General features: G+C 53.3%; 10 protein-coding genes across 10 annotated transcripts; 4 read left to right on the forward strand and 6 right to left on the reverse strand.

The window, feature by feature from the left end:
* Positions 1–896: 896 nt before the first annotated feature.
* On the reverse strand, positions 897–2,986 carry VTN31DRAFT_7476 (uncharacterized protein; the record flags this gene model as incomplete). Its single annotated transcript, XM_069408201.1, has 2 exons — positions 897–1,151; positions 1,223–2,986. 2 exons carry the CDS (start codon positions 2,984–2,986, stop codon positions 897–899), a joined length of 2,019 nt encoding a protein of 672 aa, XP_069257974.1.
* Positions 2,987–3,564: 578 nt separating this feature from the next.
* Positions 3,565–4,403, reverse strand: VTN31DRAFT_7477 (uncharacterized protein; the record flags this gene model as incomplete). The annotated part of the gene is made up of 3 exons (XM_069408202.1): positions 3,565–3,865; positions 3,923–4,282; positions 4,336–4,403. The coding sequence occupies 3 exons, from the start codon at positions 4,401–4,403 to the stop codon at positions 3,565–3,567; spliced, it is 729 nt and encodes a 242-aa protein (XP_069257975.1).
* Positions 4,404–5,042: 639 nt separating this feature from the next.
* Positions 5,043–7,071, forward strand: VTN31DRAFT_7478 (uncharacterized protein; the record flags this gene model as incomplete). Its single annotated transcript, XM_069408203.1, has 4 exons — positions 5,043–5,316; positions 5,380–5,517; positions 5,588–6,879; positions 6,937–7,071. 4 exons carry the CDS (start codon positions 5,043–5,045, stop codon positions 7,069–7,071), a joined length of 1,839 nt encoding a protein of 612 aa, XP_069257976.1.
* Positions 7,072–7,766: 695 nt separating this feature from the next.
* VTN31DRAFT_7479 (uncharacterized protein) lies at positions 7,767–9,253 on the forward strand (the record flags this gene model as incomplete). The annotated part of the gene is made up of 2 exons (XM_069408204.1): positions 7,767–8,984; positions 9,092–9,253. The coding sequence occupies 2 exons, from the start codon at positions 7,767–7,769 to the stop codon at positions 9,251–9,253; spliced, it is 1,380 nt and encodes a 459-aa protein (XP_069257977.1).
* Positions 9,254–9,526: 273 nt separating this feature from the next.
* Positions 9,527–10,549, reverse strand: VTN31DRAFT_7480 (uncharacterized protein; the record flags this gene model as incomplete). Its single annotated transcript, XM_069408206.1, has 3 exons — positions 9,527–9,909; positions 9,964–10,339; positions 10,400–10,549. The coding sequence occupies 3 exons, from the start codon at positions 10,547–10,549 to the stop codon at positions 9,527–9,529; spliced, it is 909 nt and encodes a 302-aa protein (XP_069257978.1).
* Positions 10,550–10,889: 340 nt separating this feature from the next.
* VTN31DRAFT_7481 (uncharacterized protein) lies at positions 10,890–13,541 on the forward strand (the record flags this gene model as incomplete). The annotated part of the gene is made up of 7 exons (XM_069408207.1): positions 10,890–11,613; positions 11,664–11,757; positions 11,809–12,220; positions 12,271–12,394; positions 12,446–12,552; positions 12,602–12,738; positions 12,788–13,541. The coding sequence occupies 7 exons, from the start codon at positions 10,890–10,892 to the stop codon at positions 13,539–13,541; spliced, it is 2,352 nt and encodes a 783-aa protein (XP_069257979.1).
* Positions 13,542–13,698: 157 nt separating this feature from the next.
* Positions 13,699–14,157, reverse strand: VTN31DRAFT_7482 (uncharacterized protein; the record flags this gene model as incomplete). The annotated part of the gene is made up of 1 exon (XM_069408208.1): positions 13,699–14,157. The coding sequence occupies one exon, from the start codon at positions 14,155–14,157 to the stop codon at positions 13,699–13,701; it is 459 nt and encodes a 152-aa protein (XP_069257980.1).
* A 1,856-nt stretch (positions 14,158–16,013) lies between these two features.
* VTN31DRAFT_7483 (uncharacterized protein) lies at positions 16,014–16,796 on the forward strand (the record flags this gene model as incomplete). Its single annotated transcript, XM_069408209.1, has 1 exon — positions 16,014–16,796. One exon carries the CDS (start codon positions 16,014–16,016, stop codon positions 16,794–16,796), a length of 783 nt encoding a protein of 260 aa, XP_069257981.1.
* Positions 16,797–17,903: 1,107 nt separating this feature from the next.
* On the reverse strand, positions 17,904–18,590 carry VTN31DRAFT_7484 (uncharacterized protein; the record flags this gene model as incomplete). Its single annotated transcript, XM_069408210.1, has 1 exon — positions 17,904–18,590. The coding sequence occupies one exon, from the start codon at positions 18,588–18,590 to the stop codon at positions 17,904–17,906; it is 687 nt and encodes a 228-aa protein (XP_069257982.1).
* Positions 18,591–18,626: 36 nt separating this feature from the next.
* On the reverse strand, positions 18,627–19,447 carry VTN31DRAFT_7485 (uncharacterized protein; the record flags this gene model as incomplete). Its single annotated transcript, XM_069408211.1, has 3 exons — positions 18,627–18,789; positions 18,843–19,231; positions 19,295–19,447. The coding sequence occupies 3 exons, from the start codon at positions 19,445–19,447 to the stop codon at positions 18,627–18,629; spliced, it is 705 nt and encodes a 234-aa protein (XP_069257983.1).
* Positions 19,448–21,524: the final 2,077 nt, after the last annotated feature.

The following is a 21,524-nucleotide window of genomic DNA, read 5'->3' on the forward strand; positions in this document are numbered from 1 at the left end:
TACGAGGGGGTTGTTATTGATTGAGACTTGACTTTGTTGCTTTCTTGTATACATACATAGATTCTAATTCCTGGATGGATGTTGCTCTCGTTCCGGAGGTGTGATGATGACGATGAGGACAAGAGATATGTACAGTGAGTTACTTGGTCTTGTAGGGCATGAACACAAAAGATCGAATGGAAAAAAAAAAACCTCGATTCATCAAATTCGAAGCTGGACTACCAAAGGGTAGAAGAGGATGAAAGATAATAACGATACAACGCCGATCTCAGAACCGTCACTCCCTCCTCCCCGCCCCGAAAAGAGAAAAACAAAAAAAAAAAAAAAAAAAAACAAAAAAAAAAAGAAGAACCGAACATAGAACAGTCACAAAAAAACCACTGAATGTAGTGACCTCGGGGAGGAGGACCACAACCACCGGCCGGCCACTCGCAGAGCCATTGCGCTTTAGGATATATAGAAATTGAGAGACCAAAACTCGAGAACGAAGGACAATGGCTTGTCTAAAGTGAAGAAATCCTCATCTGACTCAAGTGTTTAAAAAGCGATGACTGTGATGTTTATCGATAAGTAAGCTCCGATCTTATCGATAAGATCTCGCTTAGTAAGCTCCGATTGTCGATTCCGAGGTTCGTCAGATTCGTCCGATCTACTCTTTGCCATCCGAAAGTCTCTCACGAAGTCGGCAAGACAGGAGACATACAAAAAAAAAAAAAAAAAAAAAAAAAGAAAAGAACCGAACATGAACAGTGATCCGTGCGGTACCATCCATTTTGTTTGTCTTGAAAACTCCCGAGTGTGATCAAATCAATAAAAAAAAAGGCAACTTGAAACAAGCAAGCAGGGTAAAAGTACACCTCTCCTAGGAAAACAAGGCGAGGGTGGTTGGAGAGGAATTAGTCGGTCCGGCCCTGTGTCACCTTCGCCGCCTGCACGGCCGACATCTTCTGCATCCATCCTTGCGTGGGCTGTGGCTTCTTGACGGTGCGCAGGTCATCCGTCGAGTAGCCCGGGATGCGCATGTTGTAGTTGCGCTCCAGCACGAGCTGAATGTCGCGGATTTCCAGCGTCGACGACGGGCGCAGCTTTGCGAGGCGGCAGGCTGCGGTGATGACGTCGTCGACGAAGTCGTCGGCCATTTGGAGGATGAACTGATTTTATGTTAGCTTGCTTCTTTCTTCGCTGAGGGTGGGTTAAGGTAAAAGGGGGAGGGGGTAGGTACCTCTTCCGCATCCGGGCTTAAACCTTCGCCTTCGCCGCCACCCGTGACTTGACGGACCAGAATGTCGAGCATTTTCTTGCTGAGAACGCGCTGGCCTTCCCCCTCGAGCACGTAGCCGGGATGTTTCTGGATCGCGGGCTGGCCCATCACGCCCATGGTGCCGTGGCCCGGGCCGCCGGAGAGAGTCGGTCGCGCGGGACCCATGTTGACGGGCTCTGGCGCAGAGACGTTCAGGGTCTTGGGGATATGCATGTTACGCGCGGCCACGTCGGGGCGGTTCTGCACGTAGCCCGGCGCGTGTCCAGCTTGGGCAGCGGCGGAGGCAGCAGCAGCAGCAGCGGCATGCTGTTGCTGTTGCTGCTGTTGGTGCTGCTGCACGGTGGTGGCAGCGGCGGCAGCAGCTGCGTTCTGAGCCGAGTACTGCTTGGCAGCTTGTGCCATGGCGGCTTCGTGGGATAGAGCTCGAGGTGGGCCTTGAGGGTTGATTTGTGGGTGTTGGAGTTGGGAAGGTTGCTGTTGTTGTGCACTCATTGTTTCAGTGGGTTGTTGTTGTTGTTGTGAAGGTAGATGAGGCTGGTGTTGAGGCTGCTGAGGCGGTGCTTGTGAGAAGGGTTGTGCCGCAGAGGTGGCGGCGGTGGTCTGTGAAGGCTGCGTTTGCATCGGCTGCTGGTGCTGGTTGAATGCGGTCTGACCGCCCGCGGTGCCGGTTTGCATCACACCCTGCTGTGGTCCTTGGGAAACCATCTGGCCTGGCTGAGACGTTGGTGCCGACATGCCAACCTGGCCCCGGGCGGCGCTCATGGCAGAGTTGATCGTGTGAGGTGCAGGATGAACCTGTGCCTGTGCCGGTGCCTGCACCTGTGCTTGTGTTTGTGCACCGCTCGTCTGTTGTGGTTGCTGTTGTGGTGCTGTCTGTCCTGCTGCACCCATGTTCACCGCTGCCCCCTTGTCCTGGGATGCATTCTTGAACGCCTCCTGCTGGTCGTAGAACTTCTTCAGGAACTCCGTCCCTTCACGATACAGCTTTTCCGCCTGCATCTGCCGCGTCCGGAACTCCTGCATCTCCTCCGGTGACAGTTGGCCCTGTGCCTGCCGCTGGGCAACCTGCTGGCGCACCTCCATCCCTCTTTGCCGGCCCAGTTCCTGCTTCTGTAAGGCCAATCCATACCGCAGCCGAATCTCGTTCACCCAGGTCGACAGTTGTTCCTTGCTCATGTTGGGAGGGTAATAGAGCTGCAGGCTATTGACTTTGGCCTGCACCTGAGGGAGGAGTTGGCTGAAGGTTGTAGGATTGTTCATCCCGGCTCGTTGCTGCTGTGCGCTTTGCTGGACCTGTGCTGCTGCAGCGGCCTGCGCTTGCGCCTGTGCCTGAGCCTGAGCCTGGGCCTGTTGTTGCTGCTGTTGTGCTTGCTGTTGCTGTTGCTGCTGTTGCTGTTGTTGTTGATGTTGCTGCTGTTGCTGCTGTTGCGCCTGCTGTTGCTGCTGCTGCTGCTGCTGGAGCTTTTGCTTGTACAGCTGCATCCCCTTCATCAAGTTTTGCGACACCTGGATGAGTTTGAGATGTGCCGTGCGGTACTCTTCCGAGTTGGGGTCGCGCGAGCCCAGCACTTCCCATAGGCTGCGCACGAGCGCCGTGTGCTGCGCCTTTTGATGGTCATTGAGATGAGGCAGCTTCTGCACCTGGTCCGTCCGGATCAACGATGGCTGCTGCTGCGGAGGAACTTGGGGCTGGTTTTGAGGCGCTTGAGCCCCAGAGCCGTCCATTTTGGAGGCGCAATCGGATCGGGTCGTACTCGGCGGGAGGCGGGGGGCAGAGGCTACTCGTCGGCGATAAATCGACGGTAAAGGACCCGACAGTCCGGTTTATCTTTGTTCTAAGGAGCTTTTGCCGGTTGGAATTTGATACCGTATGGTTGCCCCAGGCCGAGATCTGCGAGCCGGAGTCGATCCCGCCCGGGTCTTGGCATCAGTTCTACCAAGACTACTGTATCTACTCCCATACAAAAGCTTCGCTCATGACGAGCCTTTAATACTTTGGGACTATTGCTGAATAGGCATTTTTAGTACTCTAGTCATATTATTGAAGCTGATAGGCGATTCTCCCATCAGAGTCTTGGGTCCTGGCTCAGGCAAGGGCCTGACGTGTGGCCTCGCTAGGAGATTCGAGACCCAGCTCATGCGGCAGCGAGGCTAATAGGTAGGCAACGCCTGCTGAATAGTCTACTGCCTGAGTCTGACCATGGGGGGATGTCCGGGAGCCCGCGATAATCGCACGGGCAGCTCATCTGAGCGATTACCTTCGGATCGCTTTGGTCGGATTGGCCCATGGCAGAAACGATCGGTCATCTCATCAGCCCGCCCAAATCACGCTCCATCCCAGACACGCGCTCTTCGAGCATACGCTTTCTACGCTCCAGCTCCCGAATCTCTTCCAGCTCTCGCTGAATGTCCTCATCGGTGACATCCAGGTTCTCCGGCTCCGGTTCGGGTGACTCGAGATCGTCTTCTCTCTCGGAGCGTCTCATTCGCTCCAGTGCGGATTCGTTCTCGGCGACCCGGGCCTCGAGCCGCGCAAGAGACTCGGTCACCTGCTGGTAGCGGTATCGTAGAGAGGAAATTTTCTCTGCTGCCCCTGCAATCGGACTGCCCATTCGACCCGTCAGCACCTCGCATTATGTACAAGGAAACCGGGCTACAAACTAGGCATTGCAGAGCTTCTCCGCACCCTGTAGAAGAACCTCGACGTCGATTTCGCCCCGTGGCGCTCGGGCTGAAGTGCCGGTCGACCGACGAATCTTTTCCATCATGTCCACGCCCAGGACCCGCGCAACCGCGGACTGCCGTGGATTGGCCCGCGCCGCGGCGATTCGACTGGCGAGGGACTCTGCTGTTGACGGGTCCGCAGAGTAGGTGGTCATCCGACGCGTTGCGCGTCTTTGCGACTTGGTGACCGGGTCAACCGTGAATAGCGCTCGTTCGTGAGCCTCTGTATCTCGAATCAGAGAGGTGATATCGGGGGCATTGAGCATCGCATTGGTGAAGATCCTCGGTGGGGGGAATCTGAGGGGAGGTCAGTCCGAGTACAGAAAGGCTGGTGTTTATAGAGAGCATACGAAAGTTCTGCAATCGAATTGGCAGACTCTGTAATCTGCTCCAGATGACTCTCGAGAAGTGCCACCATGGTCGTGCTATTTCAACTCCGTACTACTTAGTACTGAGTAAGTACATTGAATATTTTAGGCCTACAACGAGGGGATCTGCTGCTGTAAACAGCCAAGCCGATGCGATGCACTCCTCTAGGCCTAGCGCCGATCTGTGAATGCCTGAGGCATCGTTCAATCTGCAACCCAGCCATGAGCCGGCCCATGACAACATCGTCAGAGCTCAGAGCCCAACAACCTCGTGCCAGCTCATCACCCCGTCGCTTCACCATTCGAAAACCTCGACGTAGCTTCAAGGCCCTCACTGGCCTTCCCGTAACAGCCATTCCCCAGCCGCTATCACCGCTGTTCCGCTGGATCAGGCCGTGTGACTTGAGTTGCTTAGTCAGCATCGCCCTAGTCGCGCTGACGCCTGCGGTTCAGCCTGTTCTGCTCTGCTCTGCTCGATCCCATCGCTCCCCCTTGACATCACCCATCCATCAACCTTGCTTGAACCCCCGACGGCCTGTCTGTGCCGCCATTGCGCTGTTCTTCTTGTGCTTGGCTCGCCCCCGGACCTTGCACGCCCCGTGTCGAACTCACCGGTCGCCTCCTTTGTCTGTCCTGTTGGCAACTCAGAAACCCTGCGAGCTAAAAAGCTTGCCGCGAAGCTGCCGAAGATGCCGGTGGACAGACGCTCCTTGAGATCAAACAGCAAGTCCGATAATACGTCGTCAGCAAACAGCGGGAAGGCCCGATCCAACTCGCAGAACGGCCCTTCCAGCAATAAAGAGAAAGCCGCCCGACCGGCGGCGAACAAGTCCAAGACTAGATCTGCCGCCAAGGGCGCCAGCAACGAGGGCACCAACAACGCCCTGACGAATGGGACGGATCCAGCGGCAGGGCAAAAGGTAAACGGCGCTGAGGACGTGGAGATGCAAGAGGATTCGACAGGTGGGCCGACATCGTCTGCCCCAACCAGCTCAGATCATCATGGTGACGAGATGACTGTTGTAGTGCCCCCTGCCAAGGGCTCCCGATTATCGGCGTCGGAGAACCAGAAAGACCAAGAGGGCGACGTCGCCATGGAGGGCGCCGAAGAGGAGGCCCAGGAGACGGAGCCTCAGGTTGATCCGCATGAGAAGACAGTGCAAGGTGAGTGTCCTTCACCAAGTAGACGAGATCGAGTAGATGGCTGATGGACGATTGATTGATCTACGGTCAGATATCAAAAATAATTTCACCCTGCTGGAGCACGCCGTGGCTCATTTCGATTCGCGCTTCACGCTGCGCGTGTTGCGCTCGATATCTTCCATGCGGAAGCATCTGACCCCGGAAGTACTCGCACATGTCATTGTCGACACCTACTCCAGCTCGAATCAAACCGCCGCCTTCCTTCTGGAAGGGATTGGCAAGACGAATGCCTTCGACGAGGCCGCCTCGAAGATGGACGTCGATTCCGAAAAGCCCAAGTCGGCACCGCGAGAGCTGCTTCCCGAAGTCGACGTCTACCTGTCAATCCTGGTGCAGGTCTATCTGTTCGACCGCAAGGAGGTGCAACGGGGAGCTGATTTCTCCAGCAGACTGGTGGAACGACTGCGGACCCTGAACCGCCGGACTCTGGACGCATTGGCTGCCCGCGTGTATTTCTACTATGCTCTCTTCTACGAGCAGGTGCCGCCGCTTCCGCCGTCACCAGCGGCCGCCGTCATCTCCATCCGAAAGCATCTCCTTGCGGCCCTTCGCACCGCTGTGCTCCGCAAGGATGTGGACACTCAGGCAACCGTCATCACCCTTCTCTTGCGCAACTACCTATCCACTTCGCACATCAACCAGGCTGATCTCCTGATTGCCCACAACACGTTTCCCGAGTCGGCCTCCAACAACCAGATTGCGCGATACATGTACTATCTCGGTCGCATCCGCGCAATCCAATTGCGATACAGTGAGGCCCATGAGCATTTGACCAGCGCGACGCGCAAGTCGCCGTCGAGCCACGTCGCCAGTGGTTTCTATCAGGTGTCGATGAAGCTGTTGGTTGTGGTCAATCTCCTCATGGGCGACATTCCCGCTCGTTCCATCTTCCGCCAACCCTCTCTGGAGCGAGCACTGCATCCATACTTCCTCCTGGTGCGGGCTGTCAGTGTTGGCGATCTGGATGGGTTCCTGAACATCGTCAACACACATAGTGCAACGTTCCGCAAAGATGGCACTTACACTTTGATCCTTCGACTCCGGCAGAACGTGATTACGACCGGCATCCGTCTCATGTCCATCGCGTATTCCCGGATATCTCTCCGCGATATCTGCATCCGTCTGGGCTTGGACAGCGAGGAGTCGGCGGAATACATTGTTGCCAAGGCCATCCGGGATGGTGTCATCGACGCAACGATCGACCATGAGAAGGGCTACATGAAGAGCAAGGAGGTTGGTGATGTCTACTTGACTGGGGAGCCGGGTGAGGCTTTCCACGCACGCATTCGAGCGTGCCTGGCTCTCCATGACGAGAGTGTCAAGGTATTTACATTCCTTTTCCGCTGCTGCCTCTGAGCAATGCTAATGATCCCCCCTCAGGCCATGCGTTTCCCAATGAACCAGCACCGTCTGGAGCTCAAGAGTGCGCAGGAGGCCCGTGAGCGAGAGCGGGAACTTGCCAAAGAGATCCAGGAGGGTGAAATGGATGAGGACGATGCTGGCGGCGAGTTCTAATGCCCTGCGATCATCAGCGGGTAGGCCATCGCCTCTGTCGTGTTCGCATGGTGGTCCCTCGGAGTTTCGACTTTGTGTTTGTATTACCATCTTCGTGGCCTCTGCCGCTCTCTCCCGTGAAGAGCTCTGGAATTGGCACACGCTCCTTGTTCTGCTTGTCGTCCTAGTTGTTCTACAATTACGTTATGGTCCTATGTCTACCGGGGTTGATGGGTTATGTACTGTCGGCCGATCTGGTCGTCTCGTTATTTGTGCCTTCGTAGCTGGGGTTACTTGCGGATGTTATCTTAGGTCGGAGCTAGAGTGTAATTTCTTTATCCGTCCCATTGTTGACCACTGGCTCTTGTCCGCGTGCAGAGTTGGATGACATGGAGCATCCGTAATACGGGAATTAGCTAAGCGAAGTTTCCTAATGCAGCTAGCTTATCTAAGACAGGTCAAAATTCTCCGCGAATCACACGGCGAGCATCCGAATAATGGCCCGGGGCCGGCCGTGGAAGCCTGGATCTTGTTTTTCAGTCGGAAAAAGCCTCCAGCATCAAGCTCGTATTGCCTTCTCGCCGCAGAAACGCGGGGGATATTTTTTTTTTCTTCTGGGAGATCTTTCCCTGAATTCCCTCCTATAACTACCTCCTCTTCTCGACCCCTGCACCAATCTCTGCAGAGGGCACCGCGTGGCATGAATTGGTGCAACAATGCGAGCCCGAACAGTCCGCGCTTCATCAAGCCTGCTACTTCATACCCATTCTCGAGTTTCGCTGTCCGTCACGTCGATATGCGCCCAATGCCTAGAGAATGAGCTCCGCTTCTCCGCCGCAGCTGTGCAGACGCGAAGATACCGTCCGTCGCGCCGAAAAGATGTCTCACCACTCGGAGCCGCGGTGTCCGCTGCGCAGAATCTGTTCATCAAGGGTCTACCCAAGGCACCTCCCGGCGTGTCCGTAGACCCATTGCGCCTCGTGGGCAAGGAACTGAAGCACCTGACCAAGAATATCCGGAAGCTGCTAGGGTCGGGTCATCCGATGCTGGACAAAGTCGCCAAATACTACACGTGGAGCGAGGGCAAGCACATCCGGCCGTTGTTGGTGCTGCTGATGTCTCAGGCCACGGCCCTGGCGCCGCGGAATCCAAACAGGCCAACCCCGACAGCCGCCTCGCAATCTTACATCAGCGACCCGATCACGTCGACGATGGTGCTTGCGGACACCAACCCGGATACAAGTCCGCTGACGGCGCCGGCACCGGAGCTGGAGGGCCCCTTTGCCGACGACCCAAACATCCTGCCCTCGCAGCGGCGGCTGGCCGAAATCACGGAGCTGATTCACACGGCGTCGCTGCTGCATGATGACGTGATCGACAATGCCGTGACGCGCCGCTCGGCAGCGTCCGCGAACCAGCAGTTCGGCAATAAGATGGCCGTGCTGGCGGGCGATTTTTTGCTGGGTCGGGCGTCCGTGGCACTGGCGCGCCTGCGCAATCCCGAGGTGACGGAGCTGCTAGCGACGGTGATTGCCAACCTCGTCGAGGGAGAATTCATGCAACTAAAGAACACGGCGGCCGACGAGGAGAATCCGGTCTTCTCGGATGACATCATTGCGTACTATTTGCAAAAGACGTACCTCAAGACGGCGAGTCTGATTAGCAAGTCGTGCCGCGCGGCCGCGCTCCTCGGCAACAGCGCCCCGGAGATCGTCGAGGCTGCGTACTCATATGGCCGCAACCTGGGCCTGGCGTTCCAGTTGGTGGACGACATGCTGGACTACACCGTTAGTGCGTCGGAGCTGGGGAAGCCGGCGGGCGCGGATCTGGAGCTGGGACTTGCCACAGCGCCGCTGCTGTTTGCATGGAAGACCAACCCGGAATTGGGTGCTTTGGTTGGGAGAAAGTTTTCGCAGGAGGGTGATGTTGAGAGGGTAAGTTTCTTTTTTCTTTTTTTTTTTTTTTTTTTTTTTTTGTTTTGTTTTGTTTTGGTTCCCATTACCATTATCTGGCAGAAACTGATTCCGAATCTTTGTCGTAGGCCCGCGAAATCGTTGCTCGCAGCGATGGCTTGGAGCAGACACGCGCTCTGGCCCAGGAGTATGCCGACAAGGCGAGGGACGCCATCAAGATTTTCCCTGAGAGTGAGGCGAAAGATGGACTGCTCAAGATGTGCGATAAGACCATGAACCGTCGCAAGTAGACTCTTTTTGTTTCTCTCAGTCATGCACGCATTGTACTACTACTCTGTGTTTCCCTGCTCTCCCGCGTCATTGTTTTGTACAACTAGATGTATACATAGGGGCTTCGGAGTTGATGATTGCTTTTCTTTTTGGCGACGGTAGTTATGATCCACACACGCCATCGAAGGCATGCGATGAATGAATCGCTCAAATCTATCAACTAAGAAATCCGACCAGCGGGATAGCCTATGTGTTCATAGATCGACACGCTTTTAGAAGAAAGAAGAGATATGTTACAACTCACCTCCACCCGTTATCCTCTCCCACGCCTCCTGGTACTTGTCTGCCGTTTTCCTCACCACTTCGTCCGGCATGACGACGCCCTCCTTCCCCTTGAGTCCCTCCCGCGTCAACCAATCGCGGAGATACTGCTTATCGAAGCTCTCCTGGCTCTTGCCCACGGCGTACGAATCCCGCGGCCAGAATCGCGACGAGTCCGGCGTGAGCACTTCGTCGACCAGCACGACTTCGTCGGTCTCCGGGTCGAGTCCGAACTCGAACTTCGTGTCCGCGATGATCAGCCCGCGCTCGTAGGCGTAATCATGTGCGGCTTTGTAGAGGGTGAGGGCGAGGGAGGCAATTTTGCTGGCATAGGGTTCGCCGACGATGGCGGCGGCTGTTCACTCTTTTTTAGTTCCCCGGTTCGATGGGAGGCTATGGGTTTACGGACCCTGGTCAGGATGGATGTTCTCATCATGTTGCCCCTGCTCGGCCTTGGTGCTCGGCGTGTAGATCGGCCCGTCGGGGAACGCCTCGCTCTCTTTCAACCCCGGCCGGATGGGGATCCCATGCACCGTACCGGATTTCTGGTACTCCTTCCACGCCGAGCCCGTGATGTATCCGCGTACAATGGCTTCGATTGGAAAGATCTTGTATTTTCGAACTTGCATGCTCCGATTCTGCAGCGCTGGGCGCAATGCCTCCGGAATCTGCGGCGGGAGGTCAAGCGAGATGAAATGCGTGCGGAGATTCGGGACGGCGCGTTGCAGGATCTGGAACCAGGCTTTGGTGCAGAGGGTGAGGAGTTTGCCTTTGTCTGGGACGCCCTAGATTCCCTGCATTTAGCTCCTATTTTCTTGAGGCGGAACTTGTGGTGGTCGAGGTACGTTTTCCATGATCACATCGTATGCGGAGATGCGGTCCGTCGCGACGAAGAGGAGCGTCTTGTCGTCAATCTCGTAGAGATCGCGCACTTTGCCTCGCGCGATCAACGGCAGAGCGCCGTTGAGATCGGTTTTTGTCAATGCCTCTGCCATTGTTTCGTTTGACTGTGCTCAGGCTCAATTGATCTTCATCACGAGCAGAGCTGGAAGATGTTCGCGGGGCGGAGGGGCATTTTCCACTCCGCTGCACGCTTGGCATCACAGATTGATGCCTCAGGCATGTAACTACCTACCTAGTCTTTTACCTAACGCGTGTGAACAGCATTGAGATGACTAGAAGAGCGCGAATTGAGCCACGTTCTCGACAGAGTTTGCGGTGTGTTGCGAAATACTGCCTCCAAGGATTTGGACATCAAATTCACGGCCACCTCGAAGGACAATGCGTTGAGTCGACTTTTCAACTCATTCGAGCTGAAGCTCGAGCAAGATCACCATGAGCCGATATCTCACCCCGTCCAAGGTGGCCTTGTTGTGCCTGGTGTCGCTGTACACTGAGGGCGTCGTCCCCAATGCCTCCGCTGTCGCCGTTCTTTCCTTTCTGGTCTCGCACATCTTACCGGTCAACCCCTCGGTCCGCTCACCGTCCACATTCTTGCGGGATAGAGACCATGCCGTTGCGATCGACGAGCTAGAGGAGGTCCTCTCATACCACAGCTCGTCCATCCCCGGCCGATCCCTGTGGGATCTCTTCCTGCGCAAGATCTGGTCGCTCGACTGCTGCGACGCGCTCGAGACGTTCTTCTCCGAAATCTCCTCGCTCGTCGAGAAGTCGCGCGAGGAGCAGATCGAGGACCGCAACAATGGCATCGCACCCCAGACTTCGGGAGACAAGATGCTCCTGTCGCGCGGGTCGCCGCTCGGTGCGTTTGTGCGCCGCTGCCAGCTCGAATTTACTCGTCTCCAGTTTCAGGATTCTGTCAAGCTCTGGAGGGGGTTTATCAAGTACCGTCTACCGACCTTTCGGGCGTGGGCGCGGCGAAATCCGTCCGCGGAGCATACCGCCGTGGATATGAATCTGGTGGCGATTGGTGCTGATCTGGCCAGTCCTCTGGGACAAGCGATCTATGGGAACATTGGCCGTGACGTGGAGGAGGAAGCTAGCATAAGTACAAAGGATGTCGAGCGCCTGCTCGAGTTTCAGGTTGGAGAGTTGCAACGTTGGTGATACCCTCCTGTGGTCAGGCGAATATCTACTGATTGGGCTCAGGCGTCGGCGGCCGGGTACCCGACGAGGTAAAATCCCAATTGGAGTACATCATCTCAGCCGGAGTGACGGTACCGAGCTTGTCGCACTACCTACGGTAAGAGAATGCGTCTCCGGAAGAAGTGGACGGTTCTTTTGACTGCGGCAGATTCCTCGACGCCTGGCGCGCCGGAGACTATCCCTCCGCCTTCGACAATCTGCATCGGTACTTTGACTATACCATGCACAATCGAGATCGCAGTTTCTACCAATACGCTCTGCTGAACTTGGCCATTCTGCAAGCCGACTTTGGCTCCCACAGCGAGGCTGTCTCGGCAATGCAAGAGGCCATAGCCATTGCGCGGGAGTCGCATGATATGCATTGCCTCAATTTTTGCATGAGCTGGATGTACCATTTCGGCAAAGCATTTCCAGAGGAGACCAAGGATGTTCAAAACACAGGCATGCTCGGAAGTGAAAAGGACGGACTGGCCTTTTTGAAAGCAAAGGCAAAAGAGACGGAGATGTGGGGATTGTTCAGCACGACGCAGCTGAGCGAAGCGAAGCTCGAGCTTCAAAATGTTGGTCCTCCTGTCTTGTTATACCTTGTTGCAATGCTGACAGACAATAGGGAGAGAGCCTGGCATCCGTCTTTGAAAACATCGCCAAGGCGGCCCATCTGAATGTGACCAAGAATCTCTTGGCGTCCGTCGGTCCACAGTTGTTGCTGCAGTCTTCGCTCTTTTCACGCGTTGGTACGGATCTCACTTGATTACAACTTTAGAATTTGAAGCTGACCAGCCGAGGTCTTACGCATCTCGCTCTCTTGCACAGCGAGATCTTGCGAGAGTGCTATTCAAAGGAAGCGCCATTTGAGGATTACTTGAAGAGCACGTTCCGGAGCTGCCAACTGGTACGCAGGATACGTGAACCATGTTCGGAGCTGCAACTAACTGTCCTAGCTCTCTATTTCCGGATCCCACAAGCGAGCAATGGCGCGGATTACTGATATCCCACAGCACATGCTCAGATCTCTGAGAGCAAGTCAGCAGTGGACATTCTATGCTGGTCTGTTGAAACTCCGGAGGGAAATCTACCGGTATGAGATGCTCTGTTGTGTACACGATCGCAGACTGATAATTGTACAGAGACAACATCGCCGCAGTTGAGCACCTCTTTTCCCAGTTAAAGAGCATCCAGCTTCCGGATGTTGATCTCACACAGCATCTGTCCTTTCTCGAGATCGAGTTTTGCATCCGCAGAGGAGACTACCGTCGAGCAATGGACATCATTGAAGACATCGCCCAGTCAATGCAGCAAGAAAATTTTGATGTGTACACGCAAATTCGTATACTCTGCGACAAGGCACGGATCATGGACAAGACCGGTCAGCCACGACGAGGTTTCTCATTAGCGATGCGAGCCTCCCGCCTCGCCTTCCAGTCACGCGCTCTTTCAGGTCTCTGGGAAGCTATCGGTGTACTGTCGAGAGTTTTGCTGAGTTTGCGAGAGTTCGAAGCCGCCGAAGCGATGATGGAGAGCATCATGCCCCAGGTTCTCGAATTTGAAGATCGAGCTCTCACAGCACGGTCCTACTCGATCCTGGTGGATGCTAACATGGGTATGGCTGGCGAGCACTCGTCCGCGGCCGCTGCGAGGAAGAAGCAAGCACCCACCGCAGCGGATGCAGTGAAACAACATGAATACATTGCGCGCGCAGTGGCGTACATTGACTGTGCATATGGCGAGTACGAGAAGATCGAAGACCTGTCTGGTCAATGCGAGATGATGGCCAAGAAGGCGATGGCCATGCAGTTGTCTGGTGATCCAGCTCTGGCGAATGATTACGCGGCAAGGTATCTCGACCTCAAAAAGCAGATGGCGACGGATAGTGCATCATAGCCACTGTCACACTCATCCCAGATGCACGTCTCAAACATGCGCTATATTATACGCGGCTATTGATACTCAGAAACTACCCATACGGGGTGGACAATGAAGAATATCAAGGACCCTCCATGATCGAGGTCTCACCTCCGCACGCATCCAACACGTCACATCAGTAAAATCGGCCTCGCTCGATTGCCAGCCGGCGGAACAGATTCGGCTCCACCCAGTCCATCTCAAGCACCTCGGCAACCTCGTCATACGCCGGGCGCGAGAGCAGCCGCACCTCTGTCCAGTCCTCGATAATGGCCAGCAACCACCCCCTGGCCCCCGAACGGGATTCGGTAAACTCGTACCGATGATAGTCCCGGAGGACGATGTGGTCGAGGAACCGCTGCATGCGGGGGAACATGTTGGTGCGGCCAGACCAGATGATGAATTCCTCGTATGAATCAAAGTCATTCACGTGCAAGAAGCAGAGCTTTCCTATGAGCAGATTGCGCGCGTCCGTGCCTGGCAGCATCTCGAGAAAGACACAGGCGTTGCCCTTGTACTGGAGGAGGAGCGCATAGTGGGCTTCTACGTCACGGTCAATCAGATAGTATGGCCGATACGCGCAGATGTGGACCATGGGACAAGCCTGGTCGAGGACGTTGTAGTCAAAATCAGTGTCGACGCAGTATTCGGCTATGACGGCATCTGGCGGATGTGAGCTGTATGTTTCTTTTCCAGATAGGAAGGGATCCATTGTTGAAACTGTACTGACCTGGCTCGTACTCAGGAATATAACCATCCTGATGTATCTCGTCATCGTCCATGTCGAAGAACGGGTCTTCCGGCTGGCATGCTTCGATATGGAGTTGTGACAACGAAGTGTCCAGCAACGGAGTCCTTTCTATATTGGTCGTCCTGGTTCTAATCGACAAGGCGTGCCGGGAAGGAGTCGCAGGCTCCTGTTCTTCCACCGAACTCTCGGACGACATAATGAGGTCGAAACACATGTTTCTAGAGATAAGAAATCAAGAAGTTGCGACTACTGGTGCTCTGTCAACGCAAGATATCAGCGGAGCGAAACTCTCATGTGTTCGTCATTTGATGGATCGAAGACGTTTTAGCCTGGCCTTCATCATCTGGTCTGTGACTCTTCTCGGCAGGCTCACATCATGTGTTTTCGTTTAATTCCATGACCACTCATGCGCAGCCGCGATGACGTTTGTTTGTGGCAGTCGCTATCATGGCGCACCTGTTACGCGAGACAATGAGATGGATACTAGAATCGCCGGGAAAACGGGTTTCATCAGATCCTCACGTATCCCCAAGCTCTAGTTAGCCGTGCAGAGGATATACACCACGTCCTGACTCTGGCTTTTCTTCAAGTGGCCTGAAAGAGGTGTTCCATGTTCAGGGTCGGGGTTATCCCAGTCACGGACTCACGGGACTTCACACACAGCGGTGAATCCGGTAACTGTTTCCCTAATCTGTACTCCGTACAATGGATGGGTAATGATTCTTTTAGCCAATTGTAATCTCCCAAAGCATGAATAACTAGAATTATTATGGCTAACTGAATTATATCAGAGGCTGCTAGCATACCGACTTGTTAGCCCTAACCCTCACCTAGTTCTTGTCAACTGGCTTGCTGACTTGCTGAATAGCAAAACCTGTAGGTACCTCCAGGTTGGTTCTGTCAAATCACAAATGCGATACCCTGACCTGCGCAATCGCCAGGATGAATCCCTCTGTTGGCCCCGCCTCTGAAGCGACGAGACGTGCTCAGGACGAGTACAATCTGATAATAATAACGATTTGATCGGCTCTTTACCTGTCGAGATTCTGGTCCAGATCTCTGAGTATTTAGATCCAGCCGACATTGTCCGAAATCAGAGGGTGTGCATGAACGACTCGGACTGATCCTCGTCGAAATATCTCGTGAATTTAATTCACAGGAGCTGTCTAGGTCTCGAAGCGATGGCGTACGATATTCTCGAGGGAAGCGGTTATAAAATGGGCTTTGCGCCGAACACTTGTGTTCCTTGGACTGGACATCGTGGATGTAGCGGCCGACGAGGTGATGACCTGTTTCCAATGACACCATAGTTTGCAGTGTGGTCGGCCAGTAAAGAAGATATTTCTTCCCCGCTCCAAACCGCTGAGAAAGGACACCCGAGGATATTATGTGTGCAATTCGCGACGGCTATGCCATAGCACATATGACACTTACAGAGTCGAAATATTGGACCTCGAGACAGGAGACAGATCGAGTTGGATTGATGACGAAGTTGACGAAATCCAAGCGAGCGTTCAAGACTTGTTCTTCTATCAGTCCGATGGCTATCTTGTTTTCATATGCAATGATACGTAAGAGGCCACTATTACTTCTTGTCGGCATCTTCTAACAGGAACGCTGGCAGTCAACTGACAGCGTGGAATATACAAACATCACAGCGATTGGTAAGAGAGCTCACTAAAGCTCACCGGGTTGTTTGCATGGAAAACGACAAAATGGTCTTGATTCGAAGGACCTGGGAGGACCCTGCCCCCATCTCCGTTTGGGATCTGAGCGCGGATCAAGTCCGGGAAATAGGCGACTATTTCAACTTTGCAGTCCATGGTTGTGGCACATGGAAGCAGACGAGAACATGCTGGTGGGATTCGAGTTCAACTGGGATACAGACCCGCCGGAGGTGCAGCAGACCAAGTGGGTGTTTGTTGACCGGGGGGCTTCTCGACAGGAAATATTTTATCCTGCCGTTGTCGGGTCGTCGTCTGGACAGGACAATGTTCCCACCCCGTCTCCACATGAGTCGCACCTTCGGCCATAAGACAATAACCCGGCTGTATCTTACGGATGACCGCAAATTCGTGATGGACCTCATGTACGACTACACCGGCGACAAACTGAGCTTTCAATGGATCGACCACCCCCTGCCTCTAGATAGTTGGAGTTGGGACATGCTCACTCCTTACATAACCTACGAATGGAACAGTCGTGTCAGTCGGCTTGATATCTACAACACCACCAATGGCACCACAACAATGAACTCGCGCCAGATAGATATCCGAGAAGTCTGTTCCAGCGAGTTGTTGCACGAACACAGCCATCAATCAAACATTGAAGACGGGATCGCTCACGTGCAACTCGCTGGCAACTCTGAGGTCCTTTGTCTGGCCAGTGACGAGATCATTCAGCTCTGGTTCTTCAACCCAAAATTCGTTCCAGATCTTTTGGATTCAACGTCTTTCCCTACAAAAACGGAAGGAAGTCGTTGAAATTGCAACATGACTATTTGATTTGTACCTCGTACCTACAGGGAGGTACTCAGATACTCCGGCTTCTTCTTGAAAGAATTTATTGCATGGAAGGGTTTGCCCATCCTCCGCTGTCTACAAGCCGCTTCGAAAAGATACAATAGAGGACATCCTGAAGCAAGGAAAGGAACCACTGCTTGTCGCAAGATGTGGTGAGGTTTTCGGTGTGGTTTGCCGTAATGGCATTCAGTTCTCGTTCTTCAATCCAAACTTCATTCGCAACTTTCCGGGTGCATATCCTTTCTCTGCAGCGGAGGAAAATGTTTGAACACACGAAATCATGTTATCTTGTACTTTTGCGCATGAACTTGAACTTCCTTATTCATTGCATTCAGGGTTTGGCCATTTCTAATCATCTTCTCTCCTACTCCACCGAAAGCATGCAGGATAGTCGAGATAGGAGGAGCCACCGCATGCCGCAGTTGACCAAGCACTCGAACAGGAAGACATCTTACCAAGCCTGTGGGCCTTCAGTCATTTACTGATTACTTATGTCACGGAATCGCTCGGAGAGAGACTCCAATACACTTAGGTACCTAATCGTATGTACAGTAGGTACTTGGAAGGTACTTGTACTCGTATCCGTGCTTTAGGAAACCCGCCTCTGACTTCCGAACGATAGTCTTGTTCAAAGTCCGATCAAAGTAGAGCAGTATGGAGTACATTCTGCGTGAGTATGTCAGTTACATACTGCAGATACCAAGTACGCTCGCTCTTCGAGGCCAGGCCCTTTCCTGTGCTCTACCCGTGACACAATCATCGGCGCTGGAGGGACAATCTCCAAGCGTTTGCTGAGCTGTCTGAATTGTGGTTATCGGGAAGTTTGGAGCTCTCGAATCCCGTCCCGATCGGCTCCGTTGCAGTGGCAAGAACTCAGGAACATGAAAGTTGTGCCAGAGTCCTTTCTGCTCAAGTGTTGCCCTTCACGATGTAGGTTGGCACCTTGGTTAACTCCGACAAGCAGTGATTCCTCTTGCGTCATGATGTTCCGCATTGTATGCTTTCGATGGAAGTGAGAAGTCGTTGGATCAGTGGAGGATTGGAAAACCCTTCATGCATCGGATTCGTTCAATGGTTGCCTTGCATGAGGAGGCGAATCACTCCAACATCTTCCTCCATTTCAGAGTAAGGCTTTGCACCCGGAAGGTCGGGAATGAAGTTTGGATTGAAGCACCAGAGTTGGATGCCATCAAGGCTAACTATACCAAATACCTCACGGTCGCCGAACGATTTCAATGGAGTTATTTGGTCATCCCATCCAAACTCACGCCACTCCTTGCCAGTCTTGACCTCTCGGAAGTCCAGCCGGTAGGGGTGCACGATTAGGGAGCCGTCCGCGAAATTGCAGATATTGACCTTGTTGCCATAGTGTTCGTTCCACTGGTAGGATATGTAGGGGGTGAGCAAGGCCCAGTCAAAACAATATGCGGGCCAGGGGTTGCTGATACATCGGAGGCTCAGCTCGTCGATGGCATGGTCATACGTGAGGTCCATGAATGTGTGATTCCCCTGAGAAGACAGCCGGATCACTGTTTTGCGGCCAAAAGTGCAACGGGTGCGGTATCTGGGTGGGAAAGTTGCTGTGAAGGTTCCCTCGTCCATATCGCAGCCCGACAACGATAGGGGGAAATTCTTTCTGTCATTGAGTCCCCCGGTCAGCCTCCACTTAGTTTGCTGCACTTTTGGCGGAAATTCGTCCCAGTTGATTTCGAATGTCACCAGCACGTTCTGGTCCTGCACATCCATGTGCCACATATACGGAAAAGGGTTGCCGCTTATTTCTCCTATTACTCAGACATGATCCACGCTCAGGTCCCAAATGTAGATGGGGTAAGCACCCCCAGCATCGCCACAGATGGCCAATTTGTCCTTCTCGAAACAAACCAGATTGGGGAAATGAGGAAACTTCCTCACCCATCGCCGCGATGTGTGTATATCCCACACTGTCATATGGCTGCCAGCATTTGTTAGATAGACGATGCCAACGAGGTAGAAGCGGGATGTTACTTTTTAGTACACATGCAAACAAGATAGTCGTCGAATAGAGCGAAGTGGTAGCTATGGTTCCCTCCTTCAATTTCGCCAACTTCGTTGTCAACCCAACTCGATCTCTGCCCGGTCTCGAGATCCAATATTTCCACTTTGTTCGAGGAATATTTGCCATGGCATAGCCGTCGCGACTTGTACATATAATACTCGTTCAGCGGTTCTGACAAGGGAATAAAGATCTTCTTCACCGGCCGACCACACTGCAACCCATGTTGCCATCGGATGTATGTCGTGGCGCTGTCTGCCGCTACATCCTTGTCGTCGAGGCCAAGGGATTCGAGTGCAGGTCGCAAAACACGCTTTAAGATTATCTTAGACGAGAAAATCATGTGCCACCGCTTGGAGACCTAGGGCGGGACCGGTTAGAGTCATGATTTATGAGACGTTTCCGACGATCGGTCAGTGCCCACTATTTGGCTACGGAGGAGGTCTGCTAGATCCAGATACTCCACAATCCAGAGCAGAATACCGAGAGGCAAAGAGCTGATTAAATCATCGTCTTCAGATCGAGCTAATTGTGAGGCCGTCGCTTCGGAGGCAGAGCTTTCCACGGCGGGATCCATAGTTAAGTAGTACTCAACTCTCACTGGTTCCGAATGGAACTGCCTGGGAAAGAGGGTTTCATAACCTGCAAGAGAGCTTGATGAACGAGAAACTCACGTTCTTGTATCCGCACAGAACAGAATAGCATGCCGGTGCATTAACTTACGGAGGAGCTACGGTGCTGGTGTTAATTTCAGGCTTTCAGCTCAGAAGGTCGAATTGACTGTAACTGCTTGGTAGGTCCCTGATTGTCTGTTGGTAAACCTTAATAGGGAGTATTACAAACCCTACACCAACGACCAACGAACCTAGTGGTCGACTTATTGGCCAGGCTTCAGCTCCAACATCGGATCCTGACTAGCGCGCAAAATCCATGTCCTCCATAGTCAAACATCGTTACATATTAGATATCCGAGCTGCACGGAAGCGAAGACGGAAGGATTGACCACATTCGCCCATGACTGTTATCCGTACCTGGATGACTTTCTCACCTTTGGGCTTTCGGTGGCTTGCACATTACTTGTTAAGGGAGGCAGACCATGGAAGCCTGCAGCGCCGTTTTCTAACTGTCGAGTCGCTCGAGTTATCTACATCGCGGTGATTGGACGAGCACCTGTTAGGGGCTTTCGATTGGCATCTCAATTAATTGTCTCCGTGACGCGGTAAGTGAGCGAGGAGCGCGAGGATTTTGTCAGGAAACTTTTCTGCTTGGATGCCGTTGTGAGTTGGGAGCTGGTTGACTAGGGCAAGCAATGCTCCCTCTCCCTGCTTCATGATATCCTGCATCGTTTTAGTCTCAAATTGAAGAGAAACGGTACGGAGTAGAAGAGCGGAGGATGGGAAAGCTTCTTCATACAATTGACTCTTTCGAAATAACTACTGGGAAGATACAGGATCAGCTGATTTTCTAGAGTCAGCCACTTTCCTCCATTGCAGAGTAAGGTTTTGCAGTCGGAAGGTTGGGACAAAGTTTGGATTAAAAAACCAGGGCTGGGTACCATCATAGCTAGCCAGACCAAGCACCTCGCGGTTGCCAACCACACCTAGATCCAGACTCCGAGGGATTCTACTCTCGGAATCGAATTACGGGTGCATGAGGTGACATTGGAAAAGTTGCGGATATAGACCCCGTTGGTAAGGCTGTTATATTCGTAGAAAATGCAGTGAGTGAGTAACTCACAACCAAATTCGTGCAGGGGAGAAAGGTTAACGACCCAGCGGAAGGTCAGCTTGTCGAATGCGTCATGCACATGACGCCAATGATGATTTGTCATGCTCAAAAGACAGCTGGGCCACTGTCGTATGGCCAAAAATGCGACTGTTCCCGCGTCTTCGTCGGAACATTGTCTTGTCCAGATCATAACCAGACAGCGACAGGGGAAAATGCTTCTTGTCGAGAAGCCCCCCGGTTCACGCCCACTTGGTCTGCTACACATCCGGCGGACGTTTCTCGCGGTTGATCTCGAATACCACGAGCATGTTTTCATTTGCGTCCACGTGCTATAGCATGGGGTTGATGCTGTGGTACATAGCTGCCAATTTCTCGAGCTCGGACTGTTGCCCAGATCCCAACAGTAGATGCTCCGTTTTCGCCCCGAATGATGATCTTGTCCCTCTCAATACAAACATCAATGTCGTGAGGGAACACGCTTACGCATCGCTGTCATGTATTTATATTCCACACAGATGCCTGCCAGAGCTCCTGTTGAACGATGTCGACAAAAAGTAGAAAGATAGTCCTCGCACGGATTACCATCATCCATGAGAACAAGATAGCTATAGGACAGGAAAGCTCCAGTATATACCCGCCACATGGCCCTCGCCAATCTTATCATCGATCCGAATCGATCTATCTCCTGTCTCTCAACAATTCGACTCTGTTAGAGGCGAAGGCGCCATGATATAGCCGTTGCGAATGGGACAAATAGTAGTGTCAGGAGAGCAGGATATTTTTCAACCGATCTGCGCAGGGAAGAAAGGCCTTCGCACCAGTGACACCACACTGCAGGCCATTGTGCCATCAGGAATACTCGTATGTCATCGCATCGTCGGCCGCGACTTCTTTGTTGTCCAGGTTCAGGAATACGAGAGATAGAC

The sequence above is a fragment of the Thermomyces dupontii genome (genome assembly GCF_041956625.1).
Source record: "Thermomyces dupontii strain NRRL 2155 unplaced genomic scaffold VTN31scaffold_9, whole genome shotgun sequence".
Lineage (NCBI taxonomy): Eukaryota > Fungi > Ascomycota > Eurotiomycetes > Eurotiales > Trichocomaceae > Thermomyces > Thermomyces dupontii.